The sequence below is a fragment of the Aulonocara sp. 'chitande type north' Nkhata Bay genome, linkage group LG14 (assembly GCF_057382095.1).
Source record: "Aulonocara sp. 'chitande type north' Nkhata Bay isolate Kocher_YH1m ecotype deep benthic linkage group LG14, A_spYH_male_GT1.1, whole genome shotgun sequence".
Lineage (NCBI taxonomy): Eukaryota > Metazoa > Chordata > Actinopteri > Cichliformes > Cichlidae > Aulonocara > Aulonocara sp. 'chitande type north' Nkhata Bay.
The window spans coordinates 36,593,485-36,608,890 of record NC_141357.1 but is presented as its reverse complement, the minus strand read 5'-3'; the positions used below and the strand labels follow the sequence as shown (position 1 = coordinate 36,608,890).

General features: G+C 39.8%; 2 protein-coding genes across 3 annotated transcripts in view; one reads left to right on the top strand and one right to left on the bottom strand.

Moving 5' to 3' along the window:
* The first annotated feature begins 807 nt into the window (after positions 1 to 807).
* vstm5 (V-set and transmembrane domain containing 5) lies at positions 808 to 6,580 on the top strand. 2 transcript variants are annotated; one of them, XM_086262431.1, is made up of 4 exons: positions 808 to 1,338; positions 3,751 to 4,077; positions 4,668 to 4,811; positions 4,885 to 6,265. In XM_086262431.1, the coding sequence occupies exons 1-4, from the start codon at positions 1,263 to 1,265 to the stop codon at positions 4,926 to 4,928; spliced, it is 591 nt and encodes a 196-aa protein (XP_086118557.1). In that variant the 5' UTR covers positions 808 to 1,262; the 3' UTR covers positions 4,929 to 6,265. The 2 variants fall into 2 exon arrangements, with proteins under 2 accessions (XP_086118557.1, XP_086118558.1); XM_086262432.1 differs by lacking the exon at positions 4,885 to 6,265 and adding an exon at positions 6,278 to 6,580 and having other exon boundaries at positions 811 to 1,338.
* Positions 6,581 to 7,381: 801 nt separating this feature from the next.
* med17 (mediator complex subunit 17) overlaps positions 7,382 to 15,406 on the bottom strand; it is a 9,513-nt gene continuing 1,488 nt past the window's right edge. The window contains exons 3-13 of the mRNA XM_086262419.1: positions 14,801 to 14,964; positions 14,442 to 14,661; positions 14,199 to 14,335; positions 13,992 to 14,073; positions 13,608 to 13,760; positions 12,131 to 12,261; positions 11,358 to 11,542; positions 10,888 to 11,025; positions 8,670 to 8,787; positions 8,390 to 8,549; positions 7,382 to 7,850 (exon numbers count right to left, since the gene is read on the bottom strand). Coding sequence (XP_086118545.1) covers positions 7,642 to 7,850; positions 8,390 to 8,549; positions 8,670 to 8,787; positions 10,888 to 11,025; positions 11,358 to 11,542; positions 12,131 to 12,261; positions 13,608 to 13,760; positions 13,992 to 14,073; positions 14,199 to 14,335; positions 14,442 to 14,661; positions 14,801 to 14,964 — 1,697 coding nt within the window. The 3' untranslated portion in view covers positions 7,382 to 7,641. The remainder of the gene's footprint in view (positions 7,851 to 8,389; positions 8,550 to 8,669; positions 8,788 to 10,887; positions 11,026 to 11,357; positions 11,543 to 12,130; positions 12,262 to 13,607; positions 13,761 to 13,991; positions 14,074 to 14,198; positions 14,336 to 14,441; positions 14,662 to 14,800; positions 14,965 to 15,406) is intronic.

Sequence of the window (15,406 nt, the reverse complement as noted above, 5' to 3'; positions counted from 1 at the left end):
TTAACTGAGCTACAACCAACTCTCTGTTCATCCATGTACAAATACTCTGAGTGTTTTTTGTTTGTTATTCTATGATGTAACATGTTTGATGCCAGTGCTTTCTTTGTTACTTATGTGTTACGTCACATTTTGTAACAATGGGTATTTAGTTTATCTTTAATCATACTGTACATTTTATTTTTATTCATTTTTATTCATTCTTAACTAGGGAATGGAGGAGTCTTTTATTTTATTGCAGTGTTGCAATTGAGTATCACATGGGCTCTACTTGTAAATTGGTTTGCAAGTAGTTTTTATAAATCATTATAATTTATATATAAATATCAGCAATATAATTATATTATCACTAAACTGATACATGTCTACGTGGCCACATTGTATTTTATTTCCTACTTTTGAAATTTTATTCTTGGGTTAATGTAATTTATTCTCGACCTTGGAGCCAAATGTTTGTTTTATTTTATTTAATTTTGATGTTGTAACTCAGTCTTGTATGGGTTTAAATTGGTATCCAACTTGTTCTTTTGTTTTGTTTTTAATATTCCTTTCATTTATATATGTTGGATTTTTATTGCCTTGTCTAACACTGGTCTTGGTAAGCGCATAAATTCATTAAAAAAACACCCTTAGAGTCTAAAATGATTATAAACTAAGTAACAGCGAGAAATAAGACCTGGGTTACCTACAGACAGTCAGCTTTAATATGCCTCCTAAAGGGAAGTTTCATTTGACTGTCACTGTGTGTGTTTTTTAGGTGCATACATGTGAATACAGTACTTCCTGTTTGACATGTTTTGCCAGGTGTGTCGCTACTTGATTCCACCTGTCCCACTTTCATTTTGTGACAGTGTGTCTGTAGATAGACAAGTAAGTGGTTGCAATAGGTAAATTAGAATATACTGCTCAACGGCTTTCAGCCTTCAGTTGTGTGTGAGTGTGCGAGAGAGCACTGCCACACAAGGACTACATGTTTGCTCAGTAATCTCTGGCTCAACCTGTCTGATAGGTGTGGGCTGGCTGGCAGTGACTTGCGCAGATATGAAGTCAAATCCAACACAGTCTTGAGAGAGAGAAGGGAAGCTTTTGCATTCTGAAAAGCAGAAGGAAAGCAATAGAAGAACAACTCTCAGAAACTCCAGGAAGACAAACAGAAGAAGAAGAAACCATGGGAAAAGGTGAAAGGCGAGGAGAATGCTACAAAATGTAAAATAAACCCGGGAAGCTTCTTCTGCAGCAGTTCGACAGATGGGTCTGGAATCCTAATGTGGCATTTCAGGCTCTGGGAAATACAAGATGTTGCTGTTTTTCTCAGCATCATGTTATATATGTGCCACCTAGGTAAGCTCAACACATTCCTAATTCTGCTGCTTTATCTTTGTGGTACGACCTACCTATGTTTGTTTAACACTTGAAATGTTGGATGAAGTTTCGGTCCTGTCAGTAGAAAGTAAATATAGGCGATCATGGCAGAAGTGGGAAGTAAAAAGGTCAATATTCCCTAATATTATCTAAGCAGAGCTCAGGCATGTAGCCATGAAACCGTGCTGAAGCATGATAGGGATTTTATTACGTAGCGTCTGATCTGTTTCTATTGTTGAGGTCCCGAGGAGTCAAGCCCCCGCTCTATAACACGATGAGCCCACTCTCTCTTTCTCTGGCTGTATCGTGTCTGCAACCATGTGACAGTCAGAAAGCTGAAGATTGCAAAGTACCTTATCTGAACTATAAAACTGCAACCACTCAAGGCTTCAGAACCTATAAAGCTGTGTCCTACCGACATAACGATCCTAGAAATAACATCCGAATGCCCAGAAGTGTTGTTTCCAAAAAAATCTGAATCTAAACCAAATCTCAGGAAACACAAAACAAAAGTAGCAAAATTAAAAGCGAACCAGGGTGCAGGAAACAGTCAAAAGAAGACATCAGGGCTGCTTTAAAAAGTATTTATGTGATTTCTTAACAGAAAAATAAGGAAAGAGTCAGTCGGGGTTTGTTGGTAAAAGGTTTTTTTGGGGGGGGGAAGCCCAGACAAAAAGATCTCTCCCATACTGACTTGCTTCTCAGTCAGCGCTAGTATTTTTCATTTTAAATTCTTGCTTCATTAAACAAACACACCACCAGCAGAACCAGATCTCTCCCTGACACGCACGTGAAAATATGCATTAAAGCTTGGCCTAAACACACTGCCTCTTATATTCATTCTGATACCTCCCAGCTAGTTTGACTAGTTTTAATCCTCTGGGGAAAAGAGGATGGGGGTGGGGGATCAGACAGAGCAGAGGCAGAGCAGGAGACATGCCACAGTGTTTGTCAGGAACAGCAGCTAACCGTGTCATGGTGGAATGAGTCCTTTTTATGGCGCTCGATTGTGTCACACACCAGCATGTTTCTACTCTAATTGCTATCACTGTGACTCAAGTCTCTCCCCCCACCACTGAGAATCAACAGATTTTTCTTTAAAATAACATCCGTATATCTAATGATAAAAATGTTATCCTCATAGTTTGAATATTTTTGAGTTACAGTCCGTTGAAATACAAAGGTTGGAACATTGTAATCTAAAGCCAAGATCTTGCTTTTGTTTCTTTTTCATAACCACCTTAACATAAGATATCGTGACATATGTCTTACTTTCAACAGCAGAGAATAGAATAGAATAGAATTCAACTTTATTGTCATTGCACATGCACAGGTACAGGGCAACGAAATGCAGTTTGCATCCATCCAGAAGTGCTTTAGTGATATAGATATATTACAATATATATTAGCAATAATATAGATATGTGAGTATATTACAGAAATGGGTCTATTATGGTATGTTATAATGTACACGGTATGAGCCACATTAATTTAATTCTAAAGCTAAAGAGTAACAGAAATATTTGTCATGCTCTTGCAGTTTTGAGCTGTTTTCATCTGTACTCTAGTGTTTTCTATGAATTCTGCTTCTAGTAACTCTGACTTTAGATTTTGTGAAGTGATATCACTGGGCTCTGGTTCAGTTGTCATGTTAGTGTTTGTTCCTCCAGCTGAGTCGTCTGTTTCTATGATCCTGTTTATTCTGAGTACTGTTGTTTGTGTGTTTATTTCTTGTTTTACTTTGATAGACACTTTTCTCATGTGTCTTGTTTCCACTTCTTACTTCCTGTATGTATTGACTTTCGAATCCCCAGATATTGCCCAGTATGTAGTCCTGTCTCAGCCAAGTAAAGGCTCATTATCATTTGAATCTGCCTACGTGCCCGATGCTTGGGTCCTCTCTCTGCCATGTTATGACACATGTATTGGTGTCCTGGATGTTTGATCTGTTTTCTGATCATTAATTCGAGAAAAGTTTAAAAAATGCATTTTGGGTAAACCTTTAAAGGTCATATCACCTTGCAGGATAGGTGGCTGGATAAAACAAGTTATAGCACAGGAAAGGTCTCCCTTTACATGTATTTTGATACCAGAATCAGTTCGACATGTTGTAATTTAACCACCTGTGAACGCAGCTTATGGCTGTTGAAGGAAGAAACAACACTGGTGTTCACGTCCTGTATAATAGTTTGGAAGTACCACTTTACTCAAACAACTTTAGGACTTTAGGAGAGTCTGGATCACTGAGGCTCTTTTTGCAATTTGCTGCTGTGTTAATTTTCTTCTGATGCAAAGCAGAATTTCCCTTTGACTTACTTACATTCAGCTGATTCTAGAATAACCCAGAGAATACAGACTAATGTATGCATGTATGTTCATGTGTTTGTTTAGCTGGAGCCATCTCCATATACTCTCCTCAGAGGAGCCTGATCCGCTCAGTGCAGGACGATGTGATCTTCTCAGTGAATTTCACCTGTAGCGGGATCCCAAACATACAATGGACTTTTATGTCAGGATTGGTGAGCCGGACGATAGGGGCCTGGCAGCCGGGGGGGTACACCAACATAACGGAGGACTACAGCAGCCGAGTGCAGGCCTATGACAACGGTTCGATGGGCCTGTCAGACCTGCGGCTGCAGGATGGTGGATTTTACGTGGTCACCATCACAGAATCAACTGGGAGCAGCAAGGATTTTGGTTTCGTCCTAAAAGTAAATGGTGAGAGTCTTTACATTAAAAAACAAAACAGAAAACTAACACACAACGAGGGGAAAAGAGCATAAAAGAAAGAAACAGTCCTGGCAGAACAGCTCAGTTTTTAAAGCTTAAGGTACTTAAGGTAGCACTTCTGTCATACCTGTACAAAGAATTTCTTCACAGGATTTAAAAAAGCAGCACTAATCGTGATTAGAGCATCAACAAAAGCCCTCGGCTTCAGTTTGACGTAGTCTGACTGGCATTGTGGTAACAGTTGTTTGGATTTAAAGACGACAAACGCCCTGCCCAGATTTCCCAAACATGGCGTCTGTGGTTATTAGAGGCAGGCTCAGAACTGTTTCCCACACCAGACAGAGTAACTCTAAAGCAAATAAACTATGAAAATGAAGAATGAAGAATGGCACATGTGCTGTGATAATTTTAGGGAGGAATGAATGCAGGAAGGAAGAACATATGGATTGACCAAAGAGGGGAAGTCTTTTTTTTAACAAGTGAACATGATGAAAAAGTATCTTTAATAAACAGATCAGCCCTATTTGCAGTTCAGTTTGCAGTAAATAAGATGTGGCTCCTGTGTTTCTGTCCTACAGAGGTTCTGTATGAGGACCTTCAGTACCTTACTGTCTCTTTTTTGGCCCTGGCCTGCTTGGCCAGCCTTCTTATGCTCACCATGTGGCTCCTGGACAAGGCCTACAAGAAGATAATGGCATGCAAGCGCAGGAGAGAGATGCCAGGTAAAGCCATGTGTAAACAGCAGAATCCATCTCAGTGAATATCCTCTAATGGTGTCAATGATTGTGCATTCAGGTGATGCCAGAAAAACAGGTTTGCAACTTGGAAATGTCTTGTGAATACCCATTCAGAAGATTTTGGATTGCTGGCATTGCTCAAACATATTCTTCCCTGATTTCTTGTATGGATACGTGCTGAAAACGTTCATAACCAAAATAGGTCACTCTACATGGAGGACAACTATGTAACCAAAACAAATAAAAACAAAAAGATAAAAAGATTTGTGTGTCTGTTTCTCCTGCAAATATCCAGTGTTTTACAGAATTTATTACATTTTTGTGGCAATGATAATGGAAACACTACAGGACACCTTTATACACATTCATGCAATACTTTATTGTCTGCACTAAACAGGCATAGTCTGAACTACATGCAGTTTAACAGGTAGTCCATGGCAGACCTGCTGCTTTCAGGGATTTCAGGGCACATTTGCAGGCCAGTTTCCCCAAAACTCTCCCTGGTGCTGAGGATGAACTCTTGGTGCAGGTTTAGTCATAAAGTTCTGTCATGCAGAAGTTTGGGGCAGAAATTTTGAACACAGAAAGAGTGCCATCAGATTCTGATCCATCATGCTATACCAGGGGTAGGCAACTCCAGGCCTCGAGTGCCGGTGTCCTGGAGGTTTTAGATGTGTCCATGCTCCATCACAGCTGATTTAATGGGCTAAATGACTCCTCAGCATTTCTTGAAGTTCTCCAGAGGCCTGGTAATGAACTAATCATTTGATTCAGGTGTGTTAACCCAGGGTGCGATCTAAAACCTGCAGGACACCAGCACTCGAGGCCTGGAGTTGCCTACCCCTGTGCTATACCATCTGGAAACTTACAGCAGCTTAATTTTTCAGCATGACAATGATCCCAAACACACTGCTAGCACAGTAAATGCACACCTGGATAGAAAAACACACAGTGGAACACCATCAGTCATGGACTGGCCTCCTCAGAGTCCTGACACAATATTATTGAAGCAGTGTGGGATCATCTTCAGAGAGAACAGAACACGAAGCAGCCAAATCCAAAGAATAGCCATAGGAGAACTATTCCTGAAGGCTACTACTAAAGAAGTTACAAACTGGTTTCATATAGGAGGCAAATAAAACCTGATACAGTGTCTGAAGTGTGGCTGCTTTTTTAGGTAATGGGTGAAATAATAAAGAAGACAATTTTCCGCATAAAAACGTTTGTGAGCGTGTTGTTTTATCTAAAGTTAAAATGTGTTCTTCTTACCACTGCATGATTGTGTGGAGAATAAATATATGTTGAAGGGTGTGATGGTTGACTATGGTTTGACTCTATCATTGTATCACAGTAAGGGCGTGTTTGAGTGCAAAGGTCTGTGAAGACCTATTATAGCTTTGTTTGTTGTCTTAATCATGTATTGACACTTTAATCCCTTTTTTTTTTTGCAGAAAACGATGTGACTGAGCTGCAGATAATGAACGTCTGAGTGATGACTCACCTGAAATGGCCAATCAAAGCTGTCAGTGATACAACATGAGGACATACTTTTGAAGGTGGAATGTTTTGTACATCAAACTGTCCTCTTTATATACTCTAGTTACTTACAGCTCAAAGCATGACCAGTCAGTTATGAACACCTGCACTGTGTTGATATTTTGTACTGATATTGATATTTACAGATGACTGTCACTGAATGAGTGAATATACCACCGATGATACAGGAACACAATAAATCTTGTATTTATTCTCTAAGCAAAGAAACTGTGTGACTTTATTTTACTCATGACCAAGGGTTAAACTGGGCTGGTTTCATTAATAAGCAATTAAATCAGATTATTTCATGATAACAAAAAACGAGTTTCGCTTTTGTGTGCTGCAGGCTGGTGATAGTTTCAGCTGAGGCCTTGATGATACTGGCTCAGCAAATCAGAAAGTAATGTAAATAAAGTTGTGTCCAAAGCAGTCAAGTAGTAATTGCAGTTTGCTAAATCCACACGGAGCCATGAAGCTGCAGTAACACAGGTCAGCTGATCACGGCCCGGAAAAGGAAGAAAGGAAGGAATGCAGGAATAAAGAATGAATGAATGTAGAAACAAAAGAAAATAATTGTTTTTCTTTTATTACCTAAAGAAAAAATATCCGGTTCACAGTGCAAATGATTTTGTGATTTCTTTCTTAACGAACTCTCTCCTCCCTCGTGCCTACACAGGAACTTCAGGTTCCCCACCTGAAAGTGCAGAGTCCAGACTCAAAGTTAGTTTATCTAAAATGTTGTCACATCAGACAAATGGAGTGGTATTAAAACTGCACCCATCTACTCTGACACACACACACACACACACACACACACACACACACACACACACACACACACACACACACACACACACACACACACACACACACACACACACACACACACACAGTCCTAAGACAACATTGAACTTAATGTGGTCAAATTTAAAGTTTGAACCGGCAAATCCCTAAGTTCAGTTTTATAAACAGTGTCTCTTTGATCCACAGCTGTATTCTTAAGAAAAAGGACAAATATATATAGACAGACTGCTTTTTATTTTGTATCAAACTGTTTGAGGTATATACACACAGTCCACACCTTACACTATAAGCAACAGGCAGAGGACACTTGTGTGGACAGACTTTACGGCGGTCCACAAGTTGGTTAAAAAATAAAATAAATGAAAGTGCTGTCGATTCTTTCAAATGTGAGGAAGAGAGTCTATGAAGGAAGATTGTCCTCTTTAAATAAACTGTTATTTTGTGTGTGGGAGGAGTCAGCAGACAGAATCAGCACCTAAGGACAGGGAGTCAGCGCCGCCATGAGGAGCTCCATCTTGTAGACAAAGTTTCGGCCCTCCATCTTGCTCCAATGGACCTCTTTGTACGGCCCTCTGAGGTGGCTCCACTTGGCGTCCTGGATGACGTCGCTCTTTGGCAGCTCTTTGATCTGGCTGCGAGGGAACTGCACCAAAACTTTGCAGCCGCTCTCTGGGCCGTTACGTACTGAAGAGAAAAGAAACTTTGATGAAAAACCACTGACAGTTATTTACTTTGCTGCATAATGATAAAGAGCTGCTGAGCAGACTTTTGTTGTTTTTAAACAATGACAATAAAGTTTCTCTCTTGTCTCGCCACACATTATTCTTCAGTGTTTACAGATATTCAGTATGAGTGTTGCATGGAAACCGGTTCATGATGCATTTCAATGATGTTTGAAGAGAGGAAGTTTCCCAAAGATTCCCCAACTTGTATCAACCTGTCTGCTTAATCCTGAGTAATTTTCCATGAACTGACAGACTGGGCGTCGTCTTGATTTATTACATTAGTTTCTGCCTTTTCTTTTAAAAAAAAATAATAAAATAAAATAAAATTATAATTTTTTTTTTTTTTTTTTTAACATTTTAGCCTTTATTGGGGGGAGGTTAGCTAAGGGAGAGCCTGAATGTCTCATGCATAGAGGCATGAGTAGTACTGAGTTGCTGCTGCTAATATGGTCTTCCTACTACAGAGAAACCTGAGGATCCGAGAGCCATCAGTCTCACCTGAGATGGCGTACTCTCCGTTGGGAGAGGCAACAGTGACCGCAGAGGCATTTCCGATGCTCTCCACTGGGCCCAGACCTACATGGTTACTGAAGCTCAGGACGTGCCAGCCCATCACCTTAGCCAGCTGCTGAACTGCATGTACCTGATGCTGCGACATCTGTGAAAAGAAGGCAGGCATACGCAGAACTAAATACTGAAGCATTACAGTCAACAGTGTGCAGCCATGCTTCTAGTAAATTCAGCCTCCTCCAATAACTGTGGAAGTTACTGGTGTTACCTGTGAGAGGAGAAAGTCTTGCAGCTCCTGTTCCTGGTGTGACAGCGTGACCACACGTCCATCTCTGTGCACCACCCTGATCTGCTCCACACCGATGTTCAGCTGCAGCTGGATGGACCTAAACACACCAAATAAAACACAGTGAGCCTCATTTCAGAGGATCAAACACGCTGGTCCAGAGTCATGTAAACATCCATATATGAGGAGAGAAAAGCTTTTTTCACATCCATTTATTTATATAGTTCACAACAGCAGTGAACGAAAATAGAAAAATATAATGGTAAGAGGTAAGTGGAACCAAGATCTAGGCCATTTGCTTTGTTTGCTTTGTTTGCAAAGACTGCTAAATTTTGCCAAAGGTAGTTCACTCTTTGCAAAACAGAACGCTGTTCTAAACAGATTTTTCAGGACTTCTTGTTGTGCTTAGTTTATTTTTCATATGTTTTTTGCAATTGGCGTTTGTTCAGGGAAAGATACTGTAGACTGAGCAATAATGCATTTCTTGCATTTCTCAAGGGTTCTGATGGGGTCTTTCTTAAAATTACTGGTCCCAGTAACAAAGGCACTTGTCGACTCAGAAATCGAGTGAAACTAATGACACACCCGGCAGAACTTTATGTTATTTAGCTCGTCATATTGCAGCCACAGAAATTCTTTTGTCCATGAAACCAAAAAAGCTGCACTTTCTTTTTGCCTCATAGTCTGATTTGTCATAACTTTTCCATTTTGTGGTCGGCTTTTCTTTGGCTGTCCCCTCTTCACCCTGACCTGTCTTATTTGGCTCTGCAGAACTAAAATACCTGCGTAAATCCATCTGCTTTTACACAGGCACTTGCATAATGATCAGCAATTCTCTGCACAATCAACCTCTATGACATGTTTAAGCTTGCTGCGGAAGATTTCACTTGTCATATTTGCATAGTAAGCTAACGAGTGATAAGGAATTGGAGAGGAATTAATCTGTCACTCACCAATCAGTACTGCCGCTCTCTATTCACAGTTTGGGCAATGGCAAAGTGAACGTGAAGCAAAAAAACAAAAACAAAAAAAAAAGCGCAAATTTAAACGCGATTTCATTATGTTACATACTGACAGTGGCTCTTCGATGCCAATGACAACATTACCCAGCTACGTTTGCGAAAGGATGCAAAAGTATTGACATATATTTTTTCTTCCTATGATAGCCTGATGGGCAGGGCTGGGATGGATTTTGGTAGCCCGACCGGAAAAAACTGCTAGCCCCGGGACGTCGGGATAGCGATTTTGCGAGCCCTGAGACTATTAAATAATAAAAGCTGCAGCTATTGAATATTTTAGTAATCAAGTATCCTATTGATTATTCAAGTAACTGGATAAGAAATACATCTGCCTTATAATAAATACTTAAAAGAGAAAAAAACCCAAAACAAAACAAACAAACAAAAAAACCCCCACAGGTTATCAAAACCCCCCCCCCAAAAAAACAGGAAATAGAAAATTGTTATTTCTACAGTGTGAACCAATGTTGTAATATAACTACATACAATGCCCATAAAAAACAACAACAAAAAACATTCATGCAAATGAATTGCATGCAGTGGGTCAAAAGCCCTACTTTAAAGTCCTCTTTTCTTCACATCAAAGTTCATTAAGCAGGTTGTTTTTTGAAGGATCCTGCCAGCTGTTTCCCAGTAAAGGTTGTGATGGTGATAACAGTGCTCTGATTTGGACACTAGAAAAATGAGCTCACCGTCTCAGTTAGACAGTCACTGTTGCTGCTGTGTTATCAGTAATTTTGTTTAAAAACTGGGGACCATGTGGGTTTAATGTTGTCATACTTTTTATTCACATGCTGCTCCTAGATACATTTCTATTGCAGGTTTGTTTTTAGTTGCAAATGTAGGTAAAACATTTGCATTTACATGGCGGCCACTGAGCGCTGCAGAGCCGAGCATTAAACAAATCAGCAAAGCAAAAACTTTGTGTCAAGGATTTTTTCAATTGTTGAGTTTTTCGATTACAAAATACAAAATTTATTAATTCTAATAATTTAAAAAAAAAAAAGTATTTTAAATTAAAATAACAATAGTACAAAATGAATAGTGAATATTTAGTAAATATTTAAAATCTGTAAATCTGTGATAATAAAAAATATAGTAAAAATAAAATGTACAAATAAAAAAATAAATATTGATATTTAAAATAATGAGTAAAATAAACTCCTCTGCACTCCACTTACTTGCAGATCTGCTCGTAGCCTTGTGAAGTGATGAGCACCTTGACACTGGACTCGTATACGTCATTAATGTTGGACCAGTGAGCCTGGATCTGCGGGTCTTCAATCCGACTGGCCAGACTATCGATGGTACGTGCCGTCCTGTTGACCACAAACACCGTGGTACCCGTGAAGAGTATTGCTAAGCATTATACAGCCAACAAAAAGTAGCTAACAACAATTCTTCTGTTAAAAGATTAAATATTTTAAGATAAAAGGACATAATTTAATTTCCATAATCAGTTTGGGATTAATAAAGTATTCTGATTCTGATGAAACAACAAAGACAATGTGAGCCATCTGCTAGCCAAATGTAGGCAAACGCTGCTTTTTTGGGCTGCTAAAGTTTCTGGAGCTCCTAAATTTGCAGTAAAATTCAATATTGCTGCTGGTAACTGTTTCTGTATTTGTAAAATTACATCAGGATATTTTACCTGCGACGTAGGAAGATGTGTTTGGCCTGTTTGATCATCTTCTCCAGCAGCCCCTCAGTCTGCTGCCAACTGGAGATTTCTGCCTTGTCATAGGCCAGTGGCCCTGCCAAACGCAGACGTTTGTGCGCAAAGGGAGCGCTAGAAGGGTGCGGTATCACCACAGAGCTCAGCTGCTGCTTGTGAAACTATAAAAGAAACAAATGTTGCCAATGAAATGTGCACTGAGACAATGAAATTTAAATTAATAACAACAGAAGTGTCTCCTGGCAGAGTAGAAGATGACAGGTTTCCAGGGTTGTTGTAGGTAGAAGAACACAAATATATCTTAATATCTAAAAAAAAAATCCAACATTAAAACTTTAAATTTACAAGAAAAAAAACCCTCATAGATTCCTTCACTTTGTAGCTGTATTTTTCTTGTAAGCACCCTCTGCTCAGAAATGACTGTCTCTTCCTGAGTGCAATTCAGCCGGTGCTCTCTCCCTGTTAAAAGGGAGTTCTTCCTCCCCACCATCACCAAGTAATACTGCAGGGGACTATTGCAGTTTTCTCTTTAATTCTCTACGGTCTTTATCTTGCATTCTAAGCACACTGAGACCTGACCAGTATTCCCTAACTGAGATGGATTTTTTGAGGATATATAGTTAAAAGTTAAAGGAAAAAGAGAAAAAAAGGCAAAGCTTAAAAATATTTAACGCATTTCAGATCATATCTGGTAGGTTTCCTCCAGAGGTGGTTAATAGATTGCGCTCTACAGGAATCTCACTTCTCACCTCTCTCATCATCTGATGCAGATTGTGTTCTAGTACGTAAAGGTGGTCGTCCGGTTTGGGTTTCTCTGGAGATGCCCGGTTGTTTTTCTTCTCTCCCGTAGAGTGGCACAGTGAGATTGACAGCTGCAGACCTAGGGAGAGAAAAATCACAGGTGTGTTTGGAGGGGAGAATGACACTTTGGATGAATTAGGGCAGGAGGATCATCAAAGACTCCAGTTACCCCAGCCATAAACTGTTCAAACTACTTTACAATTTGAACAGTAAGTACTGAACAAGGTCCCGAACCTGGACCGGATACTGCAGTACGTGACAATAAAAGTGATTTGATTTGAGTGTTCACTAAAAGTGAAAGAACATTCTTTACACTCTTGACAAATGTGAAAGCTGAATACCTCGACTTGATGACGGCTGCTCGTACGTAACATTAAGAATATTACTCAGAACATTAATATGGTGTTTGTTTTATAGATAAAAAGAGGAATGCAGCAGGTAGCACCTGTTACTTAACCTCCAGTAAAAGAGCACTAAAAAAGAAAGAAAGAAGAAAAAAAGCCCACATTAGTCAGTCATTATGTTAAATGTTATTCTAGCTGTCAGAGCGCTTCATGTTCGTATTCATGCCTCTCTGCTTTGTCTTTTGGTCACTTCCTGTTTTACTTCAAAGGTTGTTTTTATCGTGTCTTATTTTGGTTTTACCTCCTATTTTTTGGTCTTTTGTTTTCCTTTCCCCTCACTGTTCCCACATGTGTCTTGTTTTGTAAACAACTCTTTGTGTGTGTGTGTGTGTGTATATATATATAATATCACTTCTTGCCTTTCTTTATCAGATTGTCTGTCTTCCTCCATCCCCACCTGTTCTTATTTGGATCTTTCACCATTTGTTAATACCTATAGGTCCCATATTATTTCACATTAAGACGCGTTAACTCGAGTCTCAACGAATCCCCATAATGTATATTTCAAGTTTTAGAGAAAAATACCACACAGGTATTTTTTGTACGATGGCTGTGAGTCTACATTTTGGTTCTAAGTTCTATTAAATTACAACAAGATATTCCCATGATAATATCGAACAAAACCACTGTGTTGTCATGGTAGACATAGACTAATGCATCGATATTGTAGCATTTTTAAAAAATGTTTTCATCTCTTTAATGCCATCCACAATCACTTGACAAGTGGACAACCTCCCGTGCTCTTATTTTGAAAGTTTACTCTGTTGCGGCAGTCTCAACCCACGGTGAGACAAACTACATTTCCACCATTTTTGGACTGCAGTCCTAGTTCTGCTCTGAAGACCTGCTGTGAGCTGGAGGGTCCCCCTAACCTGCAGCAAGTGGAGAACTGGTCCTTGTGCTCAAGCACTGGGTCAGTTATTCTCTCAAGGCAAGGCATATGCTTCCGTATGACACACATAAGCACATACATAAGTGTGAGAAACACTGAACCAGGACCCCATTTGTGTCATATTCTCACCTGGGAATGGCTGTGAGATGATCTGGTTTTTCACAACAATGTGAGGGATCTGGGATTTGATCTGAACTGCCTCCCTGGACAGCTGGGCGAAGATCTCCTTACAGAGCAAAACATTCTGAGCCGCCTCCAGTTTCACGTGCCATTGCTGCGTACCTGAGCAGAGACAAAAGAAAAGACCAAGAGTTTTGTTTGTGGGATTTACTCTTACAATTTAGAGTGGGCTCAGTCATCCTTTGCCAAAGCCTAAAGAGCGCTTTCTCACACAGAATGTAATAATTTAGTATTTTCATAAAATGCCCTTCTAAAAAAAAAAAAAAAAACGTGGAAGAAAAGAGCCTCTGTGTTACTGAACAACTTTTAATGTGTATATGTGCTGAACCATACCAGCTTTGTTCTTTTGCTGTTGTCTGAAAAGGCTGACGGTTCCCAGATCACCAATGTCAGGAGCTTGTTTCTGAATGGACACCTGAAGATACAAACAGTATCTTTCTATTACACCTAATATATCTGGTAATTATCTAAAATCAAAGAATGAACAAGGAATGAGAAAAGATGAATAAAAACATATTATACATGTCATTTCCCTCTGACCTTGATGTAAGCAGACCCCTCCAGGTCACTGGGGATCTGGACGTCCAGTGGGCAGTAATCCTCTGGGATTTTTTTGTCCAGATCAATGTCAGTATTTTTGATCACTTCAAATGTGCCATGATGGGGGAAAAGGGAGCCTGCACGGGCAAACACGGAAGTTAGAAAACAGGTTTAAAGTGTCTTAATGTTAATCTGTAGGATGCAGCAGCACTGACTGAGTGAGGTGTTTTCCTCTCTTATCACCTGCACTGCGGTAGCTGAGGTCTCCCAGGATCTTGTCTCCAACTTTGCGTAGTTTCCACTGTGAGCGCAGCCGCAGCAGCTCAGAGTTGAAATCCCTTTGCCTCCTGTTCTCCTGGTTCTCTGTGACTGACTTACTGAGCTTCTCTGCTCCCTTTTGAAGGATCATAGCTGCTGTGGCCAATGATTTCTTTTTACTGATCAGCTGGAAAACTTGTGGTGTCTGCAGGAGTTGGAGAAGGAGCAAAAGATCTCTTTGTGGACAAACCTAAGAGTGCTTTGCTGACATTTAGAGATATTTTTGTAGAACCCTTAAAAAACCCTTAAAAAAAAAATCAGTTTAAGTGACATGTTTAATTTACCTTTCCAGCTGCTGGATCCTGAGACACGGGGTCTAAAGCCATGTACTTCTTCTCCTTCACCACACTGAGCACATCATAGAGTACACACATCTCTGTGAGGGCGCTGCGGAGGTTGTTACGCACCGAATCCCAGGGCCAAAGAGACGGCTGAAATTTTACTGTGCCTATGCAAGAAAACAGAAAATTGGGCTCGATTCCAACAAGTGATAAAAAACCTTATGTTCTGTTTTCAATTCATTTGTGGAGTCTACTTGGTGGTCCTCCTTTCTTCATCAGAGTCAGGAGTAAATTGTAAATAAAGTTTAACTTTATTTAGCTGGATCTCATTACTCCTGAAATCCATTTTATTTATTTATTGGAGCAGCGGGTGTACTCTTAGGATTGACAGAATTCATAATTCCATCAGTTTTCACAAGGCCTCCAACACCTTGCAGCCTCAAAACATGACTGGCTCCATTGTGATTTAAATGGTAAATAGATTGTTTCTTATACAGCACTTTTCTACTCTGAGCCCTCAAAGCACTTTACGCAACTTGCCTCATTCACCCATTCCCACAAGCACTTTTTTCCTATTCTCTTTATATGTAACATTCACATGCTTTCATA